Below are 26,014 nucleotides of genomic sequence, written 5' to 3'. Positions count from 1 at the left end.
GCCACCGATTTTGCTATGTCTCTGAGCTGCGAGGTGAGTTGCATTGTATGAGCGAAGATTCGTCAGCTCTCCTGTTCACAGATTTTGGGTCAACTATGAGGCCACAGCCCTCATCTTGGTTTCTCTTATAATGTACCTACATAATGTTGAAAGGTACATCACGAATTGGGATGCAAACCCATCCTGATTAGGTATATACCCTCAGACATTTCTTTAAAATTTCACACATCTGCTTCAGGAACCGTCGAAGGACCTCTGAATAGAATGGAAGTGAGTTCCAGGGGAATATTAACTTTGAACTTAGAGGAGTGGGTTTAACTTTCGCTTAATTTTCCCCAATTTAAAAATAATATTCAGTTTTTCTATCTTTAGATATATGTGTATGTAAAATATTTTTTGTGTATATATATTTGTGGTTTGATCTTAAACTTGACCAGAAACTGCCTTAGAATCTCAGAAATTAACTTTGCATGTGGTATGCTTTATTTGTATGGCATTTTAAAACTGCGGAGCACATAGAAGATAATTACATACGCATTGTGCGTATTAGAAACTGAGATTTCTGTTTCCTTCGGAAAGAAATTCCTGTTCATGGCATTGAATCAGCAGTGACCATACCTTTTACATAGATACGTAATTCAGAAGTTCAGTTCTACAAACGTAAACTTTTTGAGCTGTGCAGTTCAGTTACTGCAGCATCATTGTGACTTGTATAATTGTTGAATCTTTCCAGAATTGCTTTTACTTTCATCTTTAAAGAGTTAATGTAGAATTTTTTTTTGATGAGGTCGGTGTGAAGATAACTATCGGTCAATTCTACGTGCCTTTGTGAGTCACTACAAAATAGTATTTGTTCAGTTCAAGAGTACGTATGGGAGTTAAAGTACTTGTGTATATATTGTTGACTTTCATCTTAAAAGGTGCTGCTGCTACCCAGTGTCTTGTTCTAAAATACAGCTTTAAAAACCTGTGTGTGACCTACAGATATTTTCTCAACTTGAATATGCGTATGTGGCCTCTGGTTAATACAGACTGTCACTGTTGGCAGAATTCATCACAGACTGCATACCCTTCCCACCCCTTACTCCCCTTAGCACCTCGAAAACTTTGCTGCTTTGCTTGAATGACGAGTCAAAATATTTTAAGAAGTCAATATGAATGTATAGAAGCTACATTTTTACTTGGAAATTGTGCTTTAGCATGTATTATCAATCATGCATAGCTCATGAAGAATGTAAACATTTAAACTACTTTTGGATAGACGTGGTTCAGGGGGACAGATTTGTTGGTGTTATGGGTTTGTGTTAGTAAATTGGCTATTTTTCAGGTCATGTTAGTGCTAGGCTTTCCATTTCCTGTTGTGACATGTTGGTCACAACATGTTGGTCATAATTTTCAGACGGCTCGGGAAGTCAGATTTGATCTCTGTGGTGGGTCTTATATCAAAACAGTATCCTGTGGGGTTTGGCCGCTATCACTGCTAAGGACTTCCAACTTAGTTTGGTAGTCTAGTTTGGTAGTCAAACTTGTCAGCAGGGATCAAAAATGTATAATATTTTATAATAAGTGTTAATATTTGTTGAATGCATTCTATGTTTTCAGGCTCTTTTCCAATTAATTTTTGTGAGTTATCTCAATTTTCACACCAACCCCACGAAGGAGGTACTTTCACTAATCCCGTTTTACATTCGTGGAAACTGAGGCACAGAATATTTAACTAACTTGCCCAACAGTAACTATCAGAACTGAGACTGAAGCCTGGGAGTATGATTTCAGAGCTCCTGCTCTTTGCTGCACAATACTGTAGTTTAGAATAGTCAAAATGCTAGAGAAAAACAAGGAGAGACTTGGCTTGTAGGTTCAATTATAGGAGCAATGTAAAATTACAGAGAGTCTGGGAAACAGTGTTTTTAAAGGGAATACTCATAATCTTACTACTCTAATAAACATTTTAATTTTTTAAATATGCACATTCACATCTGTACATAACCATTGTAGCTGTGATTCATTTTGGTTCTTAACGATAAATCTTTAGTGAAGTTTAAAATGGAGATTGAACCCCACTGCCTCACTTTCGTTGTTGAAATCCAGAGATTTGATCTGCAACTTTGACTGGAACCAAGTTAAACAAATATATTTCTTGCTATTTCTTGTGGGAAATAATTGAACAGTTTCCATCTTTTAAATCATGAAGACTATTTAGTTTTCAAAGTTTCTGTCTTCCACAGAAACTTTTTATTGGTTTATTATGTTATCTTTCTTCCTTGTTATAATCTGAGCGTTGTATTTGTATGTGTGTTTATTCTTTTGTCCTTTTGAAATCCTCTAGCATTTCTATCCGCTGCCCCTGAGGAATTTGGGGTTTTTTTTGGGTCTGTTTTTATTTATTTTTAATTGACAAGTAATAATTGTATTTATTTATGAGGTTCAATGTGATATTTTGATAAATGTATATATTGTAGAAAGGTTACATCAAGCAAATTAACATATCCATCATATCACCTCCTTGCCATTTGTTTGTGGTGAGAACGTTTAAAATTAACTTTTAGCCATTTTGAGGTATATAGTACATTATTATTAATTATAGTCACCGCGCTGTGCAATAGCTCTCTAAAATGTATTCCTCTAACTGAAACTTTGTATTCTTTGACTAATCTGCTCCTTTCCTATTTCCTCCCCTCTCCCTAGCCTCTGTAGACCACCATTCTGCTCTCTGCCTCCCTGAGTTTGACTTTTTTTTTATTTTACACATATGTGAGATCATGCAGTATTTGTTTTTTGTGTGTGTCTTGTTTATTTCACTCAGCATAATGTCCTCCAGGTTAATCCAGGTTTTCGAAGATGACATAATTTTCTTCCTTTTCAAGGCTGTATAGCATTCCATCCTGTATATATACCACATTTTCTTTATCCGTTCATCCCTTGATGGACACTTAGGTTGTTTCCGTATCTTGGCTATTGCAAATAGTAGCGTTTAACTTTTGAATGACACTAAAAGATTTTGTAAGTCTAAGATATTTTCTTCAGAGAGCTATTTCCTTCAGTAAATTATTCGTGTATTGCTTTTTTGAAGAAAAGGCACAACAATTTGGACATGCAGGTAATTGAACAGTAAGGATAAACTATCAAGTAATATTATTTTGAGAGAAATTAGTTTTATTATTTTTATTTCTTGTATGTGTTGATAATTTGTATTAAAATAAATTCCTTCTGTTTTAGTAACCCTATAGGTCTAATTAAACACCTTCAGCCTTTTCTCCGTCTAATCTAATTTCTCCTTGCTCTTTTGCCCTTCTTTTTAAAAAATTAGTCTTACTGTCTTTTATTGTGATAATTTCATATGGTTCATGGAAGTAGGCGGGTTTAATGATTTGCTCAAACATATCTCTACTGTAAACACAATTTTTGCATTTTTAAATTGTTTGTATTACCAAAATGAAATAGTACTCATAATTTTACCTACTTTTCTGATAGAAATCAGTGACCCTAATGTATCATAGATCCTTTTAGATATCTCTAATATCTACCATAAATGCAGAAGATGAATCACTGTGTTGGAAGAAAGAAAAGTATTCTTGTAAAATCAGTTTAAAATAGGTCAGTATAGCAAGGATTAGGTGTGTTGATTTTACTTTGGGTACTTTGAGAACTTGATTTAAATTGAACCTTGCCCAGTGCTAATACAATCAGTAGACCACACTAAATCCTGTGCTATAGTAATGACTTCTTTTTTGAGATAGAGTCTTGCTCTGTTACCCCAGCTGAAGTGTAGTGGTGCAATCTCTGCTTACTGCAACCTCTGCCTCCGGGGTCCATGCGATACTCATGCCTCACGCTCTGGAGTAGCTGGGATTACAGGCGTGTGTCACCACTCCTGGCTAATTTTTGTCTTAGCAGAGACATGATTTTACCATGTTGGCCAGGCTGGTCTTGAACTCCTGACCTCAGGTGATCCACCCACCTCAGCCTCCCAAAGTGCTGGGATTACAGGCATGAGCCATTATGCCTGGCCCATTTTTGTATTTTTAGTAGAGACAGGGTTTCATTCACCCTGTTGGCCAGACTAGTCTCGAACTCCTGACCTCAAGTGATCTGCCCACCTTGGCATCCTAAAGTGTTGGGATTACAGGCTTGAGCCACTGCACTGGGCTGGAATATATACTAATTTTTAGAAAGCTATTACAGCATCCTTCTTGAGGAAAATGTATAATGTAATTTATGCTGAAGTCTACTGAAAGCTGTAGGGCCTATACAAATATAAAGCATTAATACAATAAAAACTGTGTTCATATTTATTATAATTTCTGGTACATTGTTAGCTGTTCTATAAACGTTAGTAAATGAATAAATTATCTTGAAATTCCTTTTCACATTTCTTTTTTCTTTTCTTTGAGACGGAGTCTTGCTCTTGTCGCCCAGGCTGGAGTGCAGTGGTGCGATCTCAGCTCACTGCAACCTCTGCCTCCCAGGTTTAAGCTATTCTTCTGCCTCAGCCTCCTGAGTAGCTGGAATTACAGGTGCCCGCTACCACGCCTGGCTAATTTTTGTACTTTATTAGAGACAGGGTTTCACCATGTTGGCCAGGCTGGTCTTGAACTCCTGACCTAGGCGATCTGCCCACTTCGGCCTCCCAAAGTGCTGAGATTACAGAATTGAACCACTGTGCCTGGCCCCTTTTCACATTTTAATCTGTGACTAGTACTTAGCACAGTTTTTACAATATTTATATAAAAATGCTCCTTGCGCACAAATGGCTAGCTCAGATTTTCACCTCTCTGCCATCGTTGCTCTTGAGACTTTTCTTCCATCTCTCTAGTTACTGACATTGACAATCTTTTTCTTTCACCCAGTTTATATCTACTTTTCTTTTTAGCTTAACAGAGAGTTGACTGACATACCTTTGGGACTTAGATGTGGTCCTCAACTGTACCCAGTCAGTCTCCTTTATGGTAGAGACAAAACTTTGTTGGAAACCATGAAAAATTAGTGTGCTTATCTGAGGCTGTGGATCCTTTCACCACCCATTTCCATGGTTTTCCTATTTTTGCTCCCCTCCCCAAATTCTGGTGATACATTGCTTAGTGTTTGCAGTTTTGGGGCTCAGGTCAGTGTAATGGAGTAACCTTCTTTATGGTCTGACCTGGAATAGAAACTAAAGCCTCGATGTATAATCCTAAAGTTGGAAAGAACTTGAGTCCCGTGAGTTGTCTTGAATCCTGTGAGTTGTAGGAGACTGAAATTTGTTTCTGCCAACTTTTCAGTTAATCAAGTTGGAACCTTAGTAGATATCTTAGATTCTTCTTTACCATTCCCTATATCTTATTAATTACCAGGTCCTCTTAAATATTTCTTCAAACTCTCTCTGCTTCCCGATATTGGCGTGTCTTAGTGAGCAGGGTAAAATCACAGCCAAAGTATTTTCTTATTCTCTCACTCAACACAACAACAATTAACACAGAAGACTTCTGTGATCACATGTGTGGGGGTTTCTCTTCCCACAGCAGCCAACCAGTCAAGTTCTGCAGTGGATACCAACTGGGTGCCCCCCAGTTCCAACACTGTGTACCTAGAGGTAATGTCAGATACCACAGGTTGAGAGCAGGTCCCAAAAGACTTCCCCCACTTCCAATGTTAATCACAAGCCCCAGGTTATTTTGATTTTGCCTGTGCTTCTGATACACTGGCTATAAATCAGGGATCCCATGACTCCCCCACTCCTTGCATCCTTGGGTTCAATTAATGTGCTAGAGCAGCTCACAGAACTCAGAGAAACACTTACCAGTTTATTATAAAGGATATTCAAAGAATACAGATGAACAGATGCATAGGGGGAGATAGGAGGAAAGAGCATGGAGCTTCCATGCCTTCCCTTGGTACGCCAGCTTCTAGGAGCCTCCAAGTGTTCAGCTATTCAGAAGCTCTCTGAATCTGCTCTTTTTGGGTTTTTATGGAGGCTTCATTACATAGGCACAGTCAACAACTATGTAGAAATATGATTGCACAAAAACAGTATGACCTAACAGCACTAATAGACCCAGTGGGGAAACCCAGCAAGGCCTGTCTGTTCAAGTACTTCTCCTTATCTGTGCAGCCTTCCTTCTTCCAGGGGCTGGGGCAAACTCCCTTCTAAAGTGAACGTCTTATTACCCACAGTCAGACAGGCTGTGGAAGATTAGAGTTCTGCGTTGGCTTGGTGGAAAGCAGGGCAGGAAAAGGTCAGCAAGAGAGAAGAGATTCTGCTTTCTGAGGTTTAATGTGCCCCAGCATTATAACAAAAGACTGTAGTAAGGCCAGGCACAGTGGCTCACCTCTGTAATCCCATCACTTTGGGAGGCCGAGGTGCACAGATCACTTGAGGCCAGGAGTTCGAGACCAGCCTGGCCAACATAGTGAAATCCTGTCTCTACTTATATAAAATTAAATTTGATATTTAAAAAAATGTAATGAGAGCTATGGGACTTATAAACCAGGAACCATGGATGAAAACCAATATGCATCGTATCACTCTTAGTTCAGTTATGCCCTATCACATGTTTAGAATTGTTCAGACGTCTTGTCTCATCTCCAGCCCCTCTATCTGTAGTCCTTCAGTCTCTTACCCTTCTTATCTGTCTTTCACACTGCTGCTAGTGTTGGCTTGCTAAAATTCATGTCTGATCATGTGGTTTCTCTAAAGTTCTTCATGGTTTCCCCTGTGTATAGATGAGTATGTAAGTTTCTTAGTGTGATACATGAGCCCCTCCCCTTCATCATCTGGCCTGTGTCTACCTCTGTAGCTACTCTCTAGTCCTTTACCTCTTACATAAGCTACCCAAGCAGGTTTTACTATGATGCTTTTGTGCTGTTGCACATACTTTTTTTGTGTGTGACTGTATTGACTTTTTACCTCATAGTTAGCCCAATTAATTTATCCTAATTCTTCAATATTTTGCTAAAACGTTCCCTCTATTAAGTGCTCACAGACTCCTTGCCATCCAGCTTGCTTACTTCACACAGGTTTATCGAATACATTGTATATACCTCTCCTTTGATGTGTATCATGCCATACTGTCCTTCTTGTTTGTGTCCCTCACCCTCACTGCCTTAGGAACAGGAACCATATCTTATTCATTACGCTAGCACCTGGCTTTGTGCCTGGTACATGCTAAATGTGCAGTAAATGATTATCAAATAAATTAATAAATGCCTCGAAAACTAGCTTTGGATACTAGATAAATGGTGATCCTGTAAACTGAGATAGGAAAAGTAGGAGGACAAGTACTTTTGGGGCAAATATTTATTTAGTTCAGGTCTTGTTGAATTTTTGCTCTTTTACAATGTCGAGGAAGACATGTACCATTTATTTCTTATACACTTGTTATTTATTCATATAATTAACCCAACAAGATTTTTTTAAGATATGGACAAGATTATTCTAAAATTTACATGAAAAGGCAATGAAAAAGAAGAATAAGGTGTGAAAAATCACTCTACCCAGTTTCAAAACTTATTATGTAGTTATAGCAATCAAGACTGTGTGGTACAGGCATAGATATAGACACAGATCAGTGGGACAGAACAGAGAACTGTGAAATAGATCCACATAAATATGCCTAGTTTTTGTCAAAAGCACAAAATAACTCAATGGAGGTAGATAACTTTTTCAACAGTTGGTACTGGAGCAGTTAGACATCCATACACTGTCCCATCCCCCCCCCAATAAAGGAATCTCAACCTATGTCTCATACCCTATGCATATACAAATTAAAATGGATCACAGACTAAAATATAAAAGTATTAAACTATAAAACTTTAGGGAAAAATAGAAGAAAATTTTGAGGAGGTAGGGTTAGGTGTATGTTTCTTTGACTTGCCACCAAAAGAATACTCCTTAAAGGAAAAAATTGATAAGTTAAACTTCATCAAAATTAAATATTTTTGCTCTGTTATAAACCCTGTTAAAAAGATGAAAAGAAAAACTACAGAGGGGAGAAAATATTTGCAGACAACACCACTGACAAATAATTAGTATCTGTAATATATAAAGAACTCTTAAAACTCAACAGTATGAAAGCAGTCCAGTTAGAAAATGGACAAAAGACATAGTCATTTCACTGAAGAGGATTACACATATAGCAAACAAGAACATAAAAAATGTTCAGCATCATTACCCATTAGGGAGATGCAAATTAAAGCAACAAGATACTACTGTACATCTATCAGAATAGCTAAAATAAGAAACACAACACTAAATGCTGGCAACGATGTCAAGAAACTCATACATTGTTGGTAGAAATGTACAGTGGTGCAGCCACTCTGGAAAACAATTTGGCAGTTTCTTTAAAAACCAAATACGTGACTACTGTATGATCCAACTATTGTACTCTTTGACATTTAGCCCAAAGAAAGGAAGGCTGTTCATTTTATGAAAACCTGTACATGTGTATTTGTAGCAACTTTATTCATAGTCACCAAAATGTAGAAACAGGCCAAATGTTCTTCAGTGGGTGAATGGTTAAACAAACTGTGGCACATCTGTTATCATGGACTACTATGATAAAAAGGAAGGAACTATTGACACATTTAACACCCTGGACGAATCTCTAGAGAATGGTGCTGAGAACAAAGAGTTAATCCCCATATCATATCATTTATATAACATTCTTGAAATGGCAAAGTTATTGAAGTAGAAAACAGACTATGGGTTGCTAGGGGTTAGGGAGGGATGGCTACAAAAGGGCAACATGAGAGATACTTTTGGTGATGGAATTCTGTATATTGACTGTATCAATGTCGGTATCTTGATTGTGATATTGTATTCTAGTTTTGTGAGATGTTCCCATTAATGGAAACTGGGTAAAGGATATACAGGATTTTTTTCCTGTAATATTTATTGTAACTACATGTGGAACCACAATTATCTCAAAATAAAAATTTAATTTAAAAAAGTCGAACACCTATTGTGACACATTTTCTTTTTCTTCGAGGTGGATCTTGCTCAGTTGCCCAGGCTGGAGTGCAGTGAGTGATGCGATCTCAGTTTACTGCAACCTCTGCCTCCTGGGCTCAAGTGATTCTTCTGCCTCGGCCTTCCGAGTAGCTGGGATTACAGGCATGCGGCACCACGCCCAGCTAATTTTTGTATTTTTAGTAGAGACAGGGTTTCATCCTGTTGGCGACGCTGGTCTTGAACTCCTGACCTCAGGTGATCTCTCCTAGGTCTCTCAAAGTGCTGGGATTACAGCTGTGAGCCACCGCGCCTGGTCTAATGTGATGTATTTTGCTAACCATTGAGTATGCAGTGTTGAGCAAAAATTGAATGTCAGACCTCATGATACATTCTACAATGGAAGACAGATATTAAATAGTCACAGAAATAGATTTAATACTCAGCTGTGGTAAGTGCTGTAAAAGAAAGCTATAAGAAATAATAATGAGGAAATTTGATCCAGATAGTAAGTGGGTCAGGGAGGCTTTCCTAACTAAACTGCATGACTTTGGTCAAGTTATTTACATGCTTTGTGCCTCAGTCCCTCATTTTTAGTGGGGAGAATAATAGCATCTATACTTTAAGGTTGTCATATATTTAATATGAATATTAAATGAATGAATTTGTAAAGGGCTTAAGATATTGCCTAGCATATAGTAAACTCTGGTTAGGAGTTTGTTAAATAAAGGGATACTTGATATAAGACCTGAAAAATGAGGAGAGTTAGTTCTTTTTTATTTTTGTAATTTCAACTTTAATTTTAGATGTGCAGGTTTATTACATGGGTATATAGCATGATGCTGAGGTTTGGGGTACAGTTGTACCCATTACCCAGGAAGTGGGTATAGTACTCAACAGATTTGCAGCCCTTGCTTCCTTCCCTACATTTCCTGCTCTAGTAGTCCTCTGTGACTATTGTTGCCATCTATATGTCTGTGAGTACCCAGTGTTTAGCTCCCACGTAAAATGAGAACATGCAGTATTTGGTTTTCTGTTACTGGGTTAATTCACTTAGGATAATGACCTCCAGCAGCATCCCCATTGCTGCAAAGGGCGTGATTTTATTCTTTTTATGGCTGTGTTGTGTTCCATGGTATATATGTACTGTCTTTTCTTTTCTTTTTTTTTTTTGAGACAGAGTCTTGTTCTGTCGTCCAGGTTGGAGTGCAGTGGCGTGATCTTGGCTCACTGCAAACTCTGCCTTCTGGGTTCAAGCAATTCTCCTGTCTCAGCCTCCCGAGTAGCTGGAATTACAGGTGCCTGCCATCACGCCTGGCTAATTTTTGTATTTTTAGTAGAGACAGGGTTTCACCATGTTGGCCAGGTTGGTCTTGAACTCCTGACCTCAGTTGATTCGCCTGCCTCTGGCCTCCCAAAGTGTTGGGATTACAGGCGTGAGCCACCGCACCTAGCCTGTACCATACTTTCTTTATCCTGTCCACTGTTGATGAGCACCTAGGTTGATTCTATGTTTTTGCTATTGTGAGTAGTACTGTGATGAACATATAAGCACATCTATCTTTTATGGAGAACAATTTATTTTCTTTTGGGTATATACCCAGTAATGGCATTGCTGGGTCAAATGGTATTTCTGTTTTAAGTTCTTTGATAAATCTCCAAACTGCTTTCCACAGGGTCTGAGCTAATTTACATTCCCACTGACAGTGTATAAGCATTCCACAGCCTTGCCAGCATCTGTTGGTTTTTGGCTTTTTAATAATAACCATTCTGACTGGTGTGAGATGGTGTCTTATTGTGGTTTTGATTTCCATTTCTCTAATGATTAGATATGCTTGTTGGCCAGTTGTATATCTTATTTTGAGAAGTATCTGTTCATGTCCTTGCCCACTTTTTAATGATGTTGTTTGTTTTTTGCTTGTTGAGTTGTTTACTTCTTGTAGATTGTGGATATTAGACCTTTGTCAGATGTTAGCTAGATTAACAAAGAGAAAGAGAAGATCCAAATCACCACACAATCAGAAACAACAAAGATGACATTACAACCAATTCCATGGAAATACAAAAGATCCCCAGAGACTATTATGGACAACCAATTCCATGGAAATACAAAAGATCCCCAGAGACTATTATGGAACTAGAAAATCCAGAGGAAATGGATAAATTCTGGAAGCAAACAACCTCCCAAAATTAAATCAGGATGAAATTGAAATCCTGAACAGACCAATATCGAGTTCCAAAATGGAATCGGTAATAAAAAAAACCTACCAACCAGCAAAGCCCTGGACCAGATGTGTTCATAGCTGAATTCTATTAGATGTACAAATAAAGCTGGTACCAATTCTACTGAAACGACTCCAAAAAATGAGGAGGGACTCCTCCTTAACTCATTCCAGCTTCACCCTGATACCAAACCTGTCAAAGACACAACAAAAAAGGGAAACTACAGGTCAATATCCCTGATGAACATGGATGTAAAAATCTTCAACAAAATATTGAGAGAGTAAGTTGGTGAAGGGGAGAGGGTATGATCCAGGCAGAGGGAGCAACAAAGGCCTTGGGATAGGAGTCAGGAAAGAGCTTGGTAGGGCTGAGAGACTGAAAGAAGATCAGTGAGTCTAGAGTACTCCAGGAAGTACATACTTCTCAAAGTAAGATATACAACTGGCCAACAAGTATATGAAAAAATGCTCAACATCACTAATCATTAGAGAAATAGAAATCAAAACCACAATGAGACACCATCTCATACCAGTCAGAAGGGCTATTATTAAAAGAAGCTGGGGAACTAGCAGGGGCTGGGCTGCATAGAACTTTTTCTGCTATATTAAAGAGTTTGTCTCTTAAGGGTAGTAGAAAATGATTGAAATATGTTAACATGGAGTGGAGAGAGATTATGATCAAACTTACTTTTTGGAAAAAAAAGAACTGTGCTGGCTGCAGTGTCATCAGATTCGAAGGAAGCAAGATAATTACACGTAGATAGTATAGAAATTTATTAGGTAAACAAGGCCTTATTCCTGGCAATTTTCATAGTTTATCTCTAATTATTATTATTATTGTTGTTGTTGTTTGTTTGAGACAGAGTTTCACTCTGTTGCCCAGGCTGGAGCGCAGGGGCACAATGTCAGCTCACTGCAACCGCCGCCTCCCTGGCTCAAGTGATTTTCATGCCTCAGCCTCCTTAGTAGCTAGAGGTTACAGGCGGCTGCCATCACGACCGGCTAATTTTTTATTTTTAATAGAGATGGGGTTCACCACCATGGCCAGGTGGGTCTTGAGCTCTTGACCTCGAGCGATCCACCTGCCTCGGCCTCCTAAAGTGCTGGAACTATAGGCATGCGCCACCACACCCAGCTTATGTCTAATTTTTATAATTTTGTAAGAACATATTTACAAGCTACTGCACTTCTATTACAATGTTTTGAAGTGATTTTTTTTGGCAATTAAAACGGAAAAGGTGATTTGCATTATTACTTGTTTAAATATGTAAAATTTCAGCTGCTGTGTTAAGAGTCCAAATAGCCTTTTGTGCCTAAACCTGGGCATTGGGTTTAGAACCTAAAAATATTCAACACTGGTGTTCAGATTTTCTTTTATTATATGTCCTTTACGTTGCTATAGAAATTTGAATATTTTATAGAGGTGCTGTTCAATAAAAGTGTTAGTGCTGCAAATGCAAGCCACATAGGTAATTTTTAATTTTTTAGTAGCCACATTAAAAAGGTAAAAAGAAAGTGGTGAGATTCATTTTAAATATATTTTATTTAACCCAGTAGATCTAAAATATTTCAACATGTAATCAGTATAAAATTTCTAGTCAAATATACGACATCCTTTTTAAATACTGAGTCTTGGAAATCTGGTAGGTATTTTACCCTTAGAGCACATTTCAGTTTGGACCAGCCATGTTTCAATGGCTCAACAGCTATATGTAGCTGCTGGCTGCTGCATCAGTCAGCACAGCTCTAGGTTTTTGGGTTAATTAGCGGAATAGTTTTTTTTTTTTATCTTAAGTTATCAAATTTATAGAAATGAAACCCATGCAGGTCTGAGTTTAATTGGTTTATTTGGAGCAGAGTTGCGTGCTCATGTTATAAAGAATGATCTGCAGGCTAGGTGTCTCAAAGGTGTTATGAAATTAATTTTTTTGACAGAAATAGTTAAAATTTCCAGTTACCACTTAGGATTTTTGAGAGATTTTTAGGGATAAAATGAAGGCGATATATTGGAATTTGCTGATTGAAGTCTTAACACATAAAAAGATTTAATGATTTTAGAGAGATTTTTTCAGTGCTGTGTAGCCTATAGCTAATGTTCACTAAATGTTATCACATGTATTAAGCCCTTCTATTCTGTAAAGAAATAAAAACACACTGTGTTCTTCACAAAATCTTAGCATACATGCTTTGCTACATCAAAATTAAATGATTGTTAAACTATTAATGTTTATGTTTTTAAAAGCCTTTTAGTTATTTTCTCAAAAACCACATAATATTTAATTTGTTTGCCTCTATGGAACTGCAGATTTCTTAGTATGAACAGCTACTTTCATATTTTCCTTTTGTTTTAATTAATATACTCTAACAAATCTTAGTATAATATGCCATCTTTGGTAGCAATAACTATAAAACATTCATAAAGTTGCAAAGCAGCAAGTATTTACGTTTTTCTTTTTTAATTTATTTGCTAGTTTTGGTTATTCCCCTAAGAACAGTTTAATACTCTTGGAGACAGGATTTTTTACATTGAAAACTGAATATATTTCTCTTTTTGACATCATGAATTGAATAGTTTGACATTTGTTGTTCTCACACTGTGCGGATCATTATGCCAGATGTGGAGAGTAGAGGCATGCTCTCAAGGAGCTCTCAAAACTTCACCTTTTTCAAAGTGATACTTTAAGTGAGGAAATTTATATAATCTGTTTAAAAGATATTTATTGTCAGTAATAGTCTAGTTTTCTAAAACTTCATAAATACCTTTTTGTTATTAAAGCTCTTTGAGGTTATTTTTCCATTTGCAGAAGGAAAATTTACTGAGTATAAGAGATTGTCTTAAAACACTCCAAGTCTTCAGTATTAGAATTCACTACTAGAGTTCAGCACTGGAATTGAACTGTGCTTACTTTAGTCTTCATCTGTCATTTTTCTGTGTGTACTTAGTAGGCCATATCTGATAAGTCTTGTTTTACAAGGCTTACTGGTTTGACTGCTTTTATGACTGCATCTTTCAAGTCCCACACATGCAGCTTAAAAGTCTATTGCTAATGTCCCCATACTTACGTTGAACTCTTATTTTGGTATTGAGTAAGTAAGTGGATGTATTTAAAACTCAAACTAGTTAGGAGTAATATAGATTTAAGAATATTGAGAGTAAGAACAATGAAAACATACCCTTTTTTGGTTTGTTGCCTGTTACTGTTTCATCAGTGGCTAATGTTTGACCATAGGCTCTGAAGATTTAAATATTAAAATGATGAAAGGATAATGAAATAAATGTTTATTTTTAAAATCAAGTTGTACTTACACCTGATAAAATCTTCAAAAGGGGCAGTCTGTTTTTCAAACCTTGTACTTCAGCCATCTTGTTCCCTACCCTGTGGACAACTTACTTGGAAATCTCTCCTGAGACAATCTATACATGCACAAGCAGAAATGTAAATATACTTTACATTTTTCAACTTAACAATTGGAGATCTACCTGGAGAAATTCTTCATTCTTTTTTACAGCTGTGTAATGAGAGTAAAATTATTACCTCACCCCAAAATACTTAATAAAGGTAACTATTGTTATAGTGAATGCATTTAATTTTTTTAGCACATAGATCGTAACTTTCCTTTTGTGATGTTAAACTGAATGATTTTTATTGTATGTTTGAAAAATGTTAAGACTTTTTCCTCTTTTTTCCCCCCAACAGATAATCAGACAGCTAAATGGAGTCTGAGCAGCTGTTCCATAGAGGCTACTATAGAAACAGCTACAACAGTATAACAAGTGCAAGCAGTGATGAGGAACTTTTAGATGGAGCAGGTGTGATTATGGACTTTCAAACATCTGAAGATGACAACTTATTAGATGGTGACACTGCAGTTGGTAAGTTCAGCATGACAGCCTAATGTTTGTATTCATGAATATCCACTAATAATATGTACACTATTTTATTGAGGTTGCAGTTTTCAGAAACTTAAAAAATTTGAGGTCAAATTTATGTAACATAAACTTAACCATTGTAAAGGTATAATTGAGTGGCATTTAGCACATTCACAATGTTCTGCAACTACCGTTTCTGTCTAGTTCCAAACATTCTCATCACCCCAAAAGAAGCTACTACATTTAAGGGTAAGCTTTTAAATATAATGTAATACGGAGAGATGTACATCATCAAATCATAGTGTGGAAATTGATGAATTTCTGCGAAGTGAACATTTATTATATAACTCCTCAATCAAGAAATAAAACATTACCAGTAGTTTCAGAATCCTTCCTTGTTCCACCTTCAGTTTCAATATTATTTTGATTTCTATCTAGTTTTGCAAGTATTTAAACTTTATATACATGGAATTCATACTGTATACTCTTTTATGTCTGTGGCTTTTACTTATGTTTTGAAATTATCTATATTGTTGTATATAGCAATAGTTACCTTATTTTCATTGTTGGTGTAATGTCCCATTGTGTAAACATACTTCAATTTATTTAGTTATTCTACATTGATATTTCATTATTTAGTTTTTTTTTTTTTTTTCAGATTTTGGTTATTGCTAACAGTGCCACTATGAATTTTCATGTGCATGTGTTTCATGTGTGTGTACACAGTTGTGTATGATACATATCACAGAATGGAATGCTTGGATCATAGAATATGTATATCTCAGTGTTATCAGATACTGTCAGAGAGACTTCCTTTTCTTTTTTTTATAGGTACTTGTCAATTACCCTATTCAAAGATACTACCAAAGTGGATATAGCATGTACATTTCTACTAGCAATGTGTGAGAGTTCTAGTTACTCCGCATCTTCACCTATACATGATACCAGTTTTTAAAAATTTGACTATTCTAGTATGGTTGCCGTAGTCTCTCATTTTAGTTCAATTTATGTTTACTTGATGATTTATGAGTTTAAATGCCTTTTTGTGTGTTTATCAGATTTTTAGACTGCCTCTTTTAAAGCACCTATTCAGTCCTTTTCCCTGTTTTATGGGAGTTCATGATGCATTCTGATTATGAATCCTTTTTAGCTACATGTTCAGTATTGCTGTTATCGTCTCTCATTCTGTCGTATGTTTTTTTACTCTCTTAAAGAAATCTTTTGGTGAAGATATCATCAATTCTAATGAAATCCAACTAATCTTTTTCTTTATTCTAAGCCAGTCTCAGTCATGTATGCTTGCAATCCCAGCACTTTGGAAGGCTGAGGCAGGAGGATTGCTTGAGGCCAGGAGTTTGAGACCAACCTGGGCAAAAACGGGAGACTCTTGTCTCTACAATAAAAATGCAAAAGAAAAAAAAATTAGCTTTGATTGCACCACTGCACTCCTGCTAGGCACCAGAGCAAAACCCCGTCTCAAAAAACAAACACCACCACCAACAACAAAAAAAACTTTTTTCTTTTCCTTTCTTCTTAGTGTTTTTTGTGTTCTGTTTAACAAGTCTTCCCATACCTCAACATCACAAAGATATTCTCCTGTTTTGTTCTAGAAGTTTTATTTTTGTGTCATTCACATTTAGATTTATCTACCTGCAGTTAATTTTTTAAATATGATGTGGGTTAAGAGTTCAGATTCATTTTTTTCCCATATGAAAAACTGGTTTCCCATATGAAAAAATGGCCCCGCACCATTTATTGGAAAAAACTTTCCTTTTTCCAGTGTACTACAGTGACATCTTTGTCATGTATCAAGTGGCTATATTTTTGTAGATCTGTTTCTGGGCTTTCTACTGTGTTACATTGAAATATTTTTCTTATTTTATCCATATGCCAATGCCCAGCATATATATGAGTTTTGGTTTTTAAATTTGTTTTTGTCTTTTATTGGTTTATAGTCTGTTTGCATTTAACATAATCACCAATATGTTTGGTTTCAGACCATCCTCTATTTGTTTTCTGTTTTTCACATCTGTTCTTTCCTCTCCCGTTATTTCTGTTACCTTCAATACCTTGTTATATGTTCTCTTATTTTTTGTTCAGTAGGCTACCCTAGAGATTATTACATGTATCCTTGATTTATTAGTTCTAGGCATTAGTACTTTTACCACTTTATGGAAAATGCAGGGACTTCAGAATACTTTACCTCTTTTTTCCCCTTTCTGCTTCCTCACCATTTTCTCAACAGGAAATAGCTCAAGAATAAAAATGGTTGAGACTATTGGGTTTTACCTTCTTTTGTTTCACTTCTTTTCAGAATATTGACACTTCAAGTTCGAGCTCCCTTGGATATTTACTGGTTTAAAATACAGTATTTTGCTGTTATTGGTCATTTGCTGTCTTCATCACAGATTTTTTTTTCTAATTTTAATGACAAAATTATAAACAAGAAAAATACATATATTCATCATTTGAAACATTAGGTGAAATTAATAGCATACCCATTTTTTCTGTGTTTAAATAGCTCTTTAGCCCTTTATGTGAGGGGGAAAATTAACTCCAGGAAGTAGGAAGACATAGGATGAGCTGACTCCTTCCATCTTCCCACATTACCGTCAAGTGATGGTGCTGTCTTTACTCATGGTATTCAGTAGGAGAGAGTGCCAAGCAGTAAGGATGGGGCAAGGGCACAGAAAGGATCTACTTATGTTGCTCTTTTATCAGGGAGGATAATTTTTCCTAGAACCTTATCAATAGACTTCCTTTTGTGTCACCAGCCATAATTGGGTCACATGCCTACCCCAAGATTGATAACTGGCAAAGGGGAATGAGATTACTGATTGGTTAGGACAATTATGATTCCTTCTCTGAAATTAGGCGCTTTAACATGCAAACAAGAGGAAGGCCCAATTAGCAAGTATAAAGTTGGAATGATTATAGCGTAGGCAATCATTGGTGTTTTCTTTTCTTGTTTTGGAGACAGTCTTGCTCTTTTGCCTAGTCTGGAGTGCAGTGGCACGATGATGGCTAACTACAGCGTTTACCTCCTGGGCTCAAGAGATACTTGTGCCTCAGCCTTCTGAGTAGGACCACAGTTGCACACCACCAGCTAATTTTTAAAATTTTTTGTAGCGATGGGGTCTCACTATGTTGCCCAGGCTGGTTTTGAACTTTTAGGCTCGAACGATCCTCTTGCCTTGGCCTCCCACAGTGCTGGGATTACAGGCATGAGCCACTGTACCCAGTGTATTGGTAGTTTATATAAAGATTCTGTCCTCAAAGTTAGTGTAGTTGAAGGTGTAAGTTGTGGAGTAACAGTCAAAAATAACTATGTGAGTTTTAAATTCGGTGGTACAGATTCCAAATGTTACATCTCACCAAATAAAGATATCATTTTGATATCCCTTTAGAATTGGGAAGGTTGTTGTAGAGGGAAGATAATGCATGAACATCCAGCAATAGGGATAAGTATTATATATGTGAAACTGTGAATGTCCTTTTTGAAGATAGTGAATATTCTTTCTTTCAACATAGCTGATATTCTCCTGTTGACAGTAGCAGGAAGGGGATTGTCTTGGAAGAAGTTGGAGCCTCACATTAGGTCTCCCACTATGGGTTAAAGCAGGTATCAGAGGAAAAAGCTTATTTCTGTTTCTGCTCAATATCTGGGGAGTATGGGAGTGGTTAGTAAGTCAAGCAGTAATTCTTCATGACTCCGTATCTTTTTAGCATACCAAAAAATAACAATTACCAGAAGGTACTGATAGTGTTTTTTTGAATATGTGTTGAATGAAAATCCGTGATGTTCAGTGGCTTTCAAGTTGGTGACCTGAATTTACATCCTGGTTCTGTCAATTACTCTCTCTGTAACTTGTGGCAAGTCACATAGCCTCCTTATACTTCAGTTTATTTTCATGTACAACATAGTAATAAACTTCTAAGTGATAAACTCTTTAAATGATTGCTCTGAGAATTAAATGCATGTAGAGATCTTAACAGATAAATAATGCATGTAGAATCCTTAAAGTGTGACTGGTTTATGGTAAGGACTCACTAAATAGTAGCCATTTCTGTTCTCTTCTAGATTACTTCCCCTTTGGATATGTTAGACTCTGTACCCCCAACATAAGCAGCATTCTTTTATGTTCATGTTCAAATGAGATGTCAGTAACATTTCTACTAGTATTAATGAAAAGCTGTAGCTCTGGAACTCAAATATGACATCTGGATTAGGATTTAGCTTGTCAGAGATAAGCTGCTTTGGAATCTACTGACTTCAGTAGATATCTGTCGCATAGCTCTTGCTTTGAAAGTAACTGTGTACTTAATAATCTCAATGTAATCAGTCTGCTCAGAGTGAGTGCTAAACAATCTAGAGTACACTGTGATTAAAAAATAGAAGTTATTCTGAATAATGATGACTAGCAGTATCAGTCAGAAATTTAAGCTAGCAGAAAGCTGAAAAATTAGGCCTGAAATGTGTTTATATTAGGTATATCTAATTTGAATGAGTCATTTTGGTCAGTAATTCAGATTCCATGGAAAATGCAAAAATTTTTTATCGCAAGTAACAGGAAAGGAGAGCCAAGATTTTGTTGCCAGCGTTGTATTCTTTAAAGAGAACCATATGGCTCTTGACTCACTGAAAATGAAGCACATGACTTTTCATGAGTGCAGCTTTACAATTATTCTTATAATAGATAGTACTATCTTCACTTGAAGTAAGAGAAGTTACTGAGATTGACTGATGGGGTAGAAACTGTAATCAGCCACATGTTTAAGCAAATTAACTTTCAGTAGTTAATTTATGTTGATAACGTGAATATGCTAGTAAGTTTAAAATTTAGGCCCCTGTATCCTTTTTTATCACATCTGAGATGTTTACTTGACAACATCAGGGGCTTCTCCCAGGTTTCTGATTATGTATAGACTGAGAGGGAGATGTGAGAAGAGTAAGAGTTGAGAGGGCTCACTCCTAAGTGTTTGATTTCCTATCTGTACATAACTTTAAAAATAAAAACAGCCTTGGAAGCCGGGCGCCCGCAGTCTCAGCTGCTTGGGAGGCTGAGGCAAGAGGATTGCTTGAGCCCAGGTATTCAAGGCCGTCGGATGCTATGATCGCACCTGTAAATAGCCCTTGCACTCTGGCCTAGGCAACATAGCGAAACCCGGTCTCTAAAAATAATAATAATAATAAAACCTTTGGAAATACTAAAATGCAAATGTGAGGTTTTCTGATTTATTGGAAATCTTGGGGCATGTGGTAACTGGGAATGGAATCCAGAGAAATCCATAGATTATTGTATTCTGCTTCCCATATATGTAACATTCTGAGCTTCAGAACTCAGAAACCACATAGTAGACGAGGCTCAGAGGTGGATTGTCCTGGTCAAGGTGTTGTCATCCTACCCTGCTAAAACTTAAGCTGCCTTCTGAGCTATTACAAGAGATTCCAGTATTTTCATTCAAATATCTATTGTTAGATTGAGCTTTATTCAAAATAGTTGTAAGTTTATTCATCTCATATTCTTCTGGGTGGTATATTCTTAACTACTGCCTACACAAGACATTTCAAAAGAAGAAGCTTGGCAAAGTAGATGCAGAGTGATAATGCCAGAAGCTGAGTGGCCATCTCTTAGTGTCAAGACACCTCCTAGAGTGAGGGTACATAACACAAATACAGGGTCCAGCCCTTCCTCCTGTGAATGCAGAAACATGGCATCAGCATGAAACTAGCTGTCTCTAAGAGGTGGATTCGTATTAACTAGGGTTTTAGATCTCATTAGGTAAAACCATAATACAAATGTACTTATAGTGAGAAATATACTAGTAATCTACTTCATTCCAAAAAAGGATATAAAGCAACTTAAAAGGATAAACAGAATTCAATCATTTGCATAAATATTTGACACAGATGAAGCAAAGGGAAAACAACTTGAGGTGATCTAAAATGTAGATATGAGACCAATAAAAGTTACCAATGTACATTTTAAAATTTATTATTGTTTTTTAACTTTAAAATATGTTTTGTAGAGATGGGATCTCACTATGTTGACCAGGCTGGTCTCAAACTCCTGGCCTCAAGCCGTCCTCCTGCCTCAGCCTCCCAAAGTGGTGGAATTATAAGCGTGATCCACCACGCCTGATTTACCAATATACATTTTAAGGGGAGATCACAAATTTGCCTCTAAACTTTGTAGCAGCAAGTAAATAAAAGAAACTGTTTAGTTAAATGATCCAAAGTGTTTATAAAACAAAAACCTAACCAGTTGTTCAGCCGACACCCTATTACTAATATTAAGATAAATTTCCAAGTGACATTATGAAGTGGTTACTATCTAGTATATGAAACAGTGATTTTTAGGAATATGTTTGGAGTAAGCAGTAAAGTTTCACAGGGCTTTTTTTGTTTTTTGTTTGTTTTGAGATGGGGTCTGGCTCTGTTACCCAGGCTGTCTTTCCAGACAGGGGTCTGACTCTGTCACACCCAGTGGCGTGATCTCAGCTCATTGCAACCTCTGCCCTCCCAGGCTCAAGCCATCCTCCCACCTCAGCCTCCTGAGTAGCTGGGACTTCAGGTGTGCACCACCATGCCTGGCTAATTGTTTTGTATTTTGTTTGTAGAGATAGGGTTTCTCCTTGTTGCCCAGGCTGGTCTCCAACTCCTGGGCTCAAGCAATCTACCTGCCTCGGCCTTTCAAAGTGCTGGGATTACAGGTGTGAGCCACTGCGCCTGGCCTAACAGGGCTTTTATTATTAACATTCTTCAATATCTCCTACTTGAATCACAAGATTCCACAAAGACACCATTATTGTATAGTATAAACATTGATTATTTGTGATGTTCTGGCAGGATTCATAGGTGTATTTTAGAGTATCTTCGAATAGATGGACTGTATAGACAGTTTCACGAGGTCATCAATGTATATTTTTTCTGAGATTTGATATATATTAGATAACAGTGATTTTAGAATTATAACAGAGCTATATTATAAAAGAGTATATTATTACATTTAGCTAGTCTTTCTTTAGCAATAGAACACAGCCCAGCTGAATGTAAGACTGAATAGAAGCCATCAGAAGTCCTCTTAATGAAAAGTAAAGGCTGCGCCTGTGGGCAAAGTCAGGAGTCTTCATTCAAAAAAATTTTTTTTTTTTTTTAAGACAGATTTTTGCTCTAGTTGCCCAAGCTGGAGTGCAATGGCATGATCTCTGCTCACTGCAACCTCTGCCTCCTGGGTTCCAAGCGATTCTCCTGCCTCAGTCTCCCAAGTAGCTGGGATTACAGTCATGTGCTACCACGCCTGACTAATTTTTTGTATTTAGTAGAGATGGGGTTTCACCATGTTAGTCAAGCTGGTCTTAAACTCCTGACCTCAGGAGTGATCCACCCGCCTTGGCCTCCCAAAGCGCTGGGATTACAGGCGTGCGCCACTGCGCCTGGCCTCAAAATATTTTTTTTTTTTTTAATTCAGGGTCTCATTCTATCCTCCAGGCTGGACTGCAGTGGCATGATCACGGCTCACTGCAGCCTCGACCTCTGTGGACTCAACTGATCCTCTCACCTCAGCCTCCCAAGTAGCTGGGACTATAGGCATGTACCAACACACCCAGCTAATTTTTAACTTTTTTGTAGAGATGGGGTATCTCACTATGTTGCCCAGGCTGATGTCGAACTCCTGGGCTAAAGTGATCCTCCCACCTCGGCCTTCCAAAGTGTTGGGAAGCTTTGTGGCTCACAGTGATGAATACAGGTTTTCTAAAATTTGGTTTTTGCTTGAGAGTTCAAATTTTTTTATTGGCAACACTATACTGTCAGTTGTTTTACTTGAAGAGACAGGTTGAGAAAATGTCTGGCAAAATCTTTAGCCTAAATAACTAAAGTGAGTGTGTCAGCTTTTCTTTCAAAAAAAAGTGGTGTACTATGAAAAACGTTCGGCTCACAACTCAAATATTCCGATACGTGCTTTTCCTTAAGATGGAACCATTCTACAACAGTATGAGTGAAAGTGTGCTGTTCATTCTTTCTAGTTTGTTACACAGAATATTAAAAAGATGTGTACTCAAGAGTTGTGATTTAATAAAATGAATACTTACCATTTTATCAAGAACATTTGGAAGTGAAACAGGCTTTTGTTTTCTGCAAATTAATGGTGGTGAAAAATATAACAACTGCTTTTTTTTCTTTTTTTTTTTGAGACGGAGTCTGGCTCTGTTGCCCAGGCCGGAGTGCAGTGGCATGATCTTGGCTCACTGCAACCTCCGCCTCCCGGGTTCAAGCAATTCTCATGCTTTGGCCTCCCGAGTAGCTGGGATTACAGGTGTGCACCACCATGCCTGGCTAATTTTTGTCTTTTTAGTAGAAATGGGGCTTCATCATGTTGGCCAGTCTAGTCTTGAACTCCTGATCTCAAGTGATCTGCCTGCTTCAGCCTCCCAAAGTGTTGGGATTACAGGTGTGAGCCACTGTGCCTGCCCAATACAACACCTTCTAGTAAATTTTGGTGCCACTGTTTTGATTTATGGTAGATATCAGGCTGTCTTCCTCACTATTGCTTTTGTACTATAAATGAAAGGCCAGTACAATGAACAAGACAAAGAATGTTGTGGTCTACTTAATAATGGCCCTCCCCACACCCGAATTCCTAAAACCTGTAAATATGTTACCTTACATGATAAAATGGACTTTGTGATTAAATATCTAGAGATGGATTGATTATCCTGGATTACCTGGGTATCTCTGATGTAATCACAAGGGTCCTTAAAAGAGTCAGTGGTAGCAGACATGGTAATGAAACAAGAAGTGATGTGAGAAAAAGGCGTGAGAATTTTTGTGTGAAGATTATGTGAGAATAATCCAAGGAATGAAAGCGGCCTTTGGAAGCTAGAAAAGGCAAGGAAACAGATTCGCCCCTGAAGCCTCCAAAAGGAACACTGCCCTGCTGACACCTTGATCTTAGACTTCTGGTCTCCAGAACTATAAGAAAGTAAATTTGTGTTGTTTTAAGCAACTAAGTTTATGGCAGTGTGTTACAATAGCAGTAGGAAACTGACAGGGTTAGCTTAGTATTATTGAAAGTGTTGTTTTTAACCTCATGGACCCCTGAGAAAGATTTCTGGGGTCTCTCGACCATACTTGACCACATTTTGAGAATTCTAACATAAGCTAGCTGCCAAATGCATACTGGGTACATGAATAAGGTGACTTGTTATATTGTATTAAAAACTTTAAGAGTGAAGTGTTTATATAAAAAGGGTAAAATCTGCATATATGATTTCCCAATTCTCTTCAATATTATATACACACACAGAAAAAGCATTGGAGGAAAATACACCAAAATAATGTGCTTTTTTCTTCATGATGGAATTTGGGGATTTATAATTATTCTTTATATTTTTAGTATTTTCCAAGTTGTCAGCAATTTGGCTGCAGAATTATAAAACTGAATTTAAACTTCCGGGTCATTCTGAGGTATATTGTATATAGGATAGAACATATTAACAGTTTAAACTTGATGTGTAACTAAATATTATGTCTATGTGGTAATTGGGCCTTCTGTTGTACTATTGCCCAAATGTTAGTTTTGAGCTTGTGCCTGGCTGTCATTTTTCCAGGTCTTTATACATGGCCCTTTGTCTAGAATACTAATAGTATTCCAATACCAAGTAGTACAAAAGTACTACTTGTACTTTGCTTCTTAAATTAGCCCTCAGTCCCTTTAGTAATCCTTACCTTACTCCTCAGTTAAAGTTAAGGGCCCCTTGTATGTAGTAAACTGGGTGTTGCTTCTATTGTGCTTGCATTCTTGACTTTATCTGTATTTGTCTTACTTGTTTATAGCCTGCCCTCCTCCTAAATTGAGCAACACATTTTTTTTTTCAGTAAAATTATCCTAGTAATTTCTGTTAGTTTGTAAGTAATTTATTTTCTTATGTACATAGTTCTGTTTAGAGCTGATCCATTACGTTTTGATTACATAGTTCACCTCTTGATGAGCATTCTTATTTTTTTCTATTTCCAAATTTTGTGGGGAAAGGATATTCATATATAATGGGAAGCCATATATACTGTTTGTTTTATCCTTCCTTCTTACAAATGTGTAATACATCGGCATGCATAGGGTAGGAGCTTGTTAAGAGTTAACTTCTTTGTAAAATAGTCATCTATTTAACATATTCGCTGCTCATATTTTATACCTTTTAGGAGTCTTTTTTCCTTTTTAATAATTATTTTTGAGACAGAGTTTCGCTCTGTTATTTTGGCTAGAGTGCCCTGGTGATACTTTGGCTTACTACAACCTCCGCCTCCCAATTGGAGTGTTGAAGTGATTCTCGTGCCTCAGCCTCCCGAGTAGCTGGGACTACAGGCATGTGCCACCGTGCCCAGCTAATTTTTTATACTTTTTTTTTTCTTTCAGTAGAGATGGGTTTCACTATGTTGGCCAGGCTGGTCTCGAATTCTTGACCTCAAGTGATCTGCCCCCCTCGGCCTCCCAACATGCTGGGATTACAGGTGTGAGCCACAGCACCCAGACCTTTTTAATTATTAAACTAATACAGTTATATGAAGTGTTGGTTTAGCTGGACACTAAACTGGTGGGTTATTCAGTAGAGTAGCAGGATATAAGCCACTTATCTGTGTTGTTAAACTGTATTGCATAAGGGTCCACCGAAGTGGTAGTGCAATCCAGAAGTGAATGGGGATAGAATAGAAAGCCAGGAGAAAACCACAGAGGAAAATGGCTACCTGCCTGACATTAGTCAGTATCATCACACCCTTTTAGATTTTCTCATCTAAAAAATGAAGGGAAACATATCAATTCTACCTACTTGACTCAGATTAATTTTGGAAACAAAATAAAAGAATATGGTAGAAGAAATGATGGAAGTGTTGCTATTTAATATTAAAAATGAGAGTCCTTTATGATAATTTTGGCCTGGGTGCCCAAAGTTTAAACTTACTTATACTTTCTGCAGTTATCAAACAGATCACCTACA

The 26,014-nt window shown here is 37.1% G+C and overlaps 1 protein-coding gene across 1 annotated transcript in view; it reads left to right on the top strand.

Moving 5' to 3' along the window:
- Positions 1–58: 58 nt before the first annotated feature.
- The window catches only part of LOC117083075 (H(+)/Cl(-) exchange transporter 3-like), a 64,271-nt gene continuing 38,315 nt past the window's right edge, over positions 59–26,014 (top strand). Inside the window, exons 1-2 of the mRNA XM_033210305.1 lie at positions 59–270; positions 14,847–15,022. Of these exons, the coding sequence (XP_033066196.1) occupies positions 14,863–15,022 (160 nt within the window). The 5' untranslated portion in view covers positions 59–270; positions 14,847–14,862. The remainder of the gene's footprint in view (positions 271–14,846; positions 15,023–26,014) is intronic.

Source organism: Trachypithecus francoisi, unplaced genomic scaffold (genome assembly GCF_009764315.1).
Source record: "Trachypithecus francoisi isolate TF-2019V2 unplaced genomic scaffold, Tfra_2.0 Contig00288, whole genome shotgun sequence".
Taxonomy (NCBI): Eukaryota; Metazoa; Chordata; class Mammalia; order Primates; family Cercopithecidae; genus Trachypithecus; species Trachypithecus francoisi.
Note: the sequence above shows the minus strand (reverse complement) of the source record. Positions and strands in the feature narration are given on the sequence as shown.